The 3,853-nt window shown below is 37.9% G+C and overlaps 1 protein-coding gene across 1 annotated transcript in view; it reads left to right on the forward strand.

Annotated features, from left to right (window-relative positions):
* Positions 1-1,482, forward strand: part of LOC115221607 (protocadherin Fat 4-like) — a 107,570-nt gene extending 106,088 nt beyond the window's left edge. The window contains exon 30 of the mRNA XM_036510968.1: positions 1,097-1,482. Coding sequence (XP_036366861.1) covers positions 1,097-1,158 — 62 coding nt within the window. The 3' untranslated portion in view covers positions 1,159-1,482. The remainder of the gene's footprint in view (positions 1-1,096) is intronic.
* The last annotated feature ends 2,371 nt before the right edge of the window (positions 1,483-3,853 follow it).

A 3,853-nucleotide genomic window follows, 5' to 3' on the forward strand; every position in this document is an offset into this window, starting at 1 on the left:
TTTTTCTAGTGAGCGTTACTTTCGCACATGTCTTACCTTCATTCTGAATTCTGTTGCATAACCAAAAGGCCTTCTGTGTATACAAACACTTGTGTCCTTCGCTGTGTGTTTATTTTTTTCGTTACAGTTTTTATTTTCATTTTATGTATTTTTCCAGCTCTCTTCCTAACTCGTCCTTTTTATCGTTCGGTCTTAGAGGCCCAGGTGTTTTATAATTTTTTTCTGTTTGTATTTGTCACTTGTTTTATTGTGTCTTTGATGTTTGGTCATTCGACTGCAACATCCTCTTGTCGTTGACGTCACCAAATTGGACAACATCATTGAAATTGAGGCGTCGAAACTGAGATGATTCTTGATCTATAATAAGGAGGGACGATCGTGTCCGCGTCCTATGTGTCTGTGTGTTTTGTCCTGTTTTATGTATGTTCCTTTATCTTCCCCTCGTGCCACATTTTACGATTGTCCGGGTTAACCGATGGTAGAGGCTAATATTTGAGACCTAAACACAGTTTAGAGTTTCTGAACATATAATCTTCTGCATCATGGAGTAACATGCTTTATAATAAATCTATCAATCTTCTGGACCATGAGTGACATACTTTATAATAAACTAGCAGTATCGCCCGGCATTTCTTGGGTTTGTAAGGGAAATAACTATATAAGCATTTTAGAGAGTTATAGCCAAAAAATAGCAAAAAATGCATAAAAAATGGGAAAAAAATTATGGTAAATTTTTTTTTAAATCGTTGACTCATTGTAGACATTTTTAGAGAGTTACTTCCCTTATATGAAAGCGAAAAAAATGCATTAAAATGGAAAAAATGATGGTAATTTTTTTTTTAATCGTAGACTCATCGTAGACGCGCGCTAATACCCAGAAGGGCTCGATATGAATCACGACTATAAGATACCCGGTTTTCGTTAAACTGCACCGCAAAATGTGGGAGTAGTTAGGAATCTAAATCGTAGGAGACAGACACACAACCTCTCTTTTATATATAAAGATTATGATTTAAGTAATGGTTTATTAGTTACAAAAGAAAAATGGTGGTTTCTTAAACTAAAAACTCTTTTTGTTTTATTTAATATATTTCAGTAACTGGCAAGTTATACGAATATAATAAAAAGACCCAGGAAAGACGTTGGGTTACAAAGTGACCAAGTGAAGAAGAGAATATTTTTTAAAAAGACGAAAAAGGAAGCAGTAAGGAGAAGAGGAAGAAAACATGGCGTAAAGTTGACACTGACATTATAAAGAGATGCAAGCACATACACAACACTGCTACGCACGAGCACACACATGCACACATACGCGCATATATGTGGATTGTACCAATCGATTAGACTAATAATTATACTATTTATATACCAGCAGTCAATCGAGGTGTATAAATATATCTATAAATACAGATATACAAGGGTTGATCAATAAGTATTCGGACTGTTGTCATAATTCTTTTCTACTCTAGGCACAAGGCCTGAAATTTGGGGGGGGGAGGCCAGGCGATTAGATCGACCCCAGTACGCAACAGGTACTTAATTTATCGACCTCGAAAGGGAGGGATGAAAGGCAAATTCGACCGCGGCGGAATTTGAACTCAAAACCTAAAAACAGACGAAATACCTATTTCTTTACTACCCACAAGGGGCTAAACACAGAGGGGACAAACAAGGAGAGACACGATGATTAAGTCGATTACATCGACCCCAGTGCGTAACTGGTACTTAATTTATCGACCCAGAAAGGATGAAAGGCAAAGTTGACCTCGGCGGAATTTGAACTCTGAACGTAACGGCAGACGAAATACTGCTAAGCGTTTCGCCCGGCGTGCTAATGTTTCTGCCAGCTCGCCGCCTTATTGACTGTTGCCATAATTACGAAGCTAAAGCATGCAGAGTAAAGCTGCTTGGTACAGTTTGACTTTGATCTCTGTTACGCATATGCATTAAGTTTTAACGTTCTAGCTCACTTCTGCTGTTTACAGCAATGCTTGGAAGGAAGGGGTGTAGCGTGTGATCGTCGCATTGACCATGACAGAGAAAGTTGAGCAGAGAATCTGCGTCAAATTTTGCCAAAAGCTTAGCGATACCTGCTCAGAGGCCTTCGCAAAGTTTTCAAAAAGTTTTCATCGTTCTCGACACAATCAAGGAAATCTTGTGCAACTGAAACTAGGCATACATGCGTCTCATACACAAGTCTTCAGTGATAATAGACTGAACTGAACCGTAACAAATCTGCGCATCCTCTAATTCTCACGGATGGTGACGATTTTCTGCGATGTTTTTCTCAGTTCTACTGGCTACGGGTCTCCTGGGATGTCCGTCAATATCGACATTTTTGGGCCATCTTGGAAACGTCTGAACCATTTGTACACTTGTGCGCGGCTCAAACACTCCTCTCCATACACTTTTTGCAGCTTTGCGTGGGCTTCTGAGCAGGTATCGTCATGACAACTTACTCTGTCATGGTCAATGCGACGATCATACGTTCTTTCCAACCATTACTGTAAACAGCGGAAGTGAGCTAGAACGTTAAAACTTAATGCGCACTCACAGCAGAGTTCAAGGTCAACTTATGCCAAGCGACTTTAGTCTGCGTGCTTTAGCTTCGTTACTATGACAACGGTCCGGATTCTTATTGATCAGCCCTGGTACATGCACACATGTCAATACGTGCACATATACACATGCACACGCACACGTGCACAAATACCTATACCCTAAAGAGCCATGTTAACGGAGAGAACAACTACAAGTTCATGCACATACATATATGTACACACTAACGTCTCCACATATTTACAAACCTGCCAGGAACAGTCTGAACTCAAAATCCCTTCAGTTTGCTTGTGACTGGCTTAAACTCCAGAAAAAAGAACTTAAATAAACCGAAGAGAAAGCACACACACACACACACACACACACACACACACACACACACACACACACACAAACACGCACACATACATGCACATATGTACGCTTATGTTTGTATTTATGCATGCATGTATGTACGTATGTATGTATGCAGCAATATGTACGAAGTGGCAGAGTCGTGAGATCGAGAGAAAAGTGTGTAATATTCATTCTGGCTTTGTACATTTCTGAGTTAAAATCCCACCGAGGTCAGCTTTGATTGTTATCCTTTTTTTTTTTTTCGATCGATAAAATAGTTAATGGAATCGGTCGAATCGATTAATCTCCCCCCAACAAATGTTTTGCCTTATGCTCAACACTGACTACGATATCGGATGAAGAACTCTTGAAAGATCAAAGCAATATTTCAGACAAATAAAATGTTTGCACTGCGCAAAGAAATATTATAAGTATAAATATTTAAAAAACAAAAAAACACTCACCTTATGAATATTAAAAAAAACCTGTGTATGGGCATCTACTACATATTTCATTCCTAAACATCGGTTAGGCACACATATATTTGATATTTATTTTCTTGAGAACTCTGTTCGCTCAATACCTTCGATAATACTTTTTCTATCAGTAGCCCTAATCTATCAATCAATCTATGTATCTATCTACCTATCAATCTTTTTATCTATCTATCTATCTATCTATCTATCTATCTATCTATCTATCTATCTATCTATCTACCAATCTATCTATTTATCTAACTATCTATATGTGTGTGTGTATTCCAACTTCATTCCAGCAATCCTTTTCTCACTACAATACAACGAACTTCAAATTATATACCAGAATGATCACTCCTTATATATTTAAATCTCTTACAACCATTTCTTGTTTGTTTTGTTTTGTTTGGGGTTCTTGTTTTTGTTTTGATTTCATTTTTTTTTACCCTTAAGTTCCTCAGCTTCTCTGTAGGCATATAGCA

Source organism: Octopus sinensis, linkage group LG18 (genome assembly GCF_006345805.1).
Source record: "Octopus sinensis linkage group LG18, ASM634580v1, whole genome shotgun sequence".
NCBI classification, from domain to species: domain Eukaryota; kingdom Metazoa; phylum Mollusca; class Cephalopoda; order Octopoda; family Octopodidae; genus Octopus; species Octopus sinensis.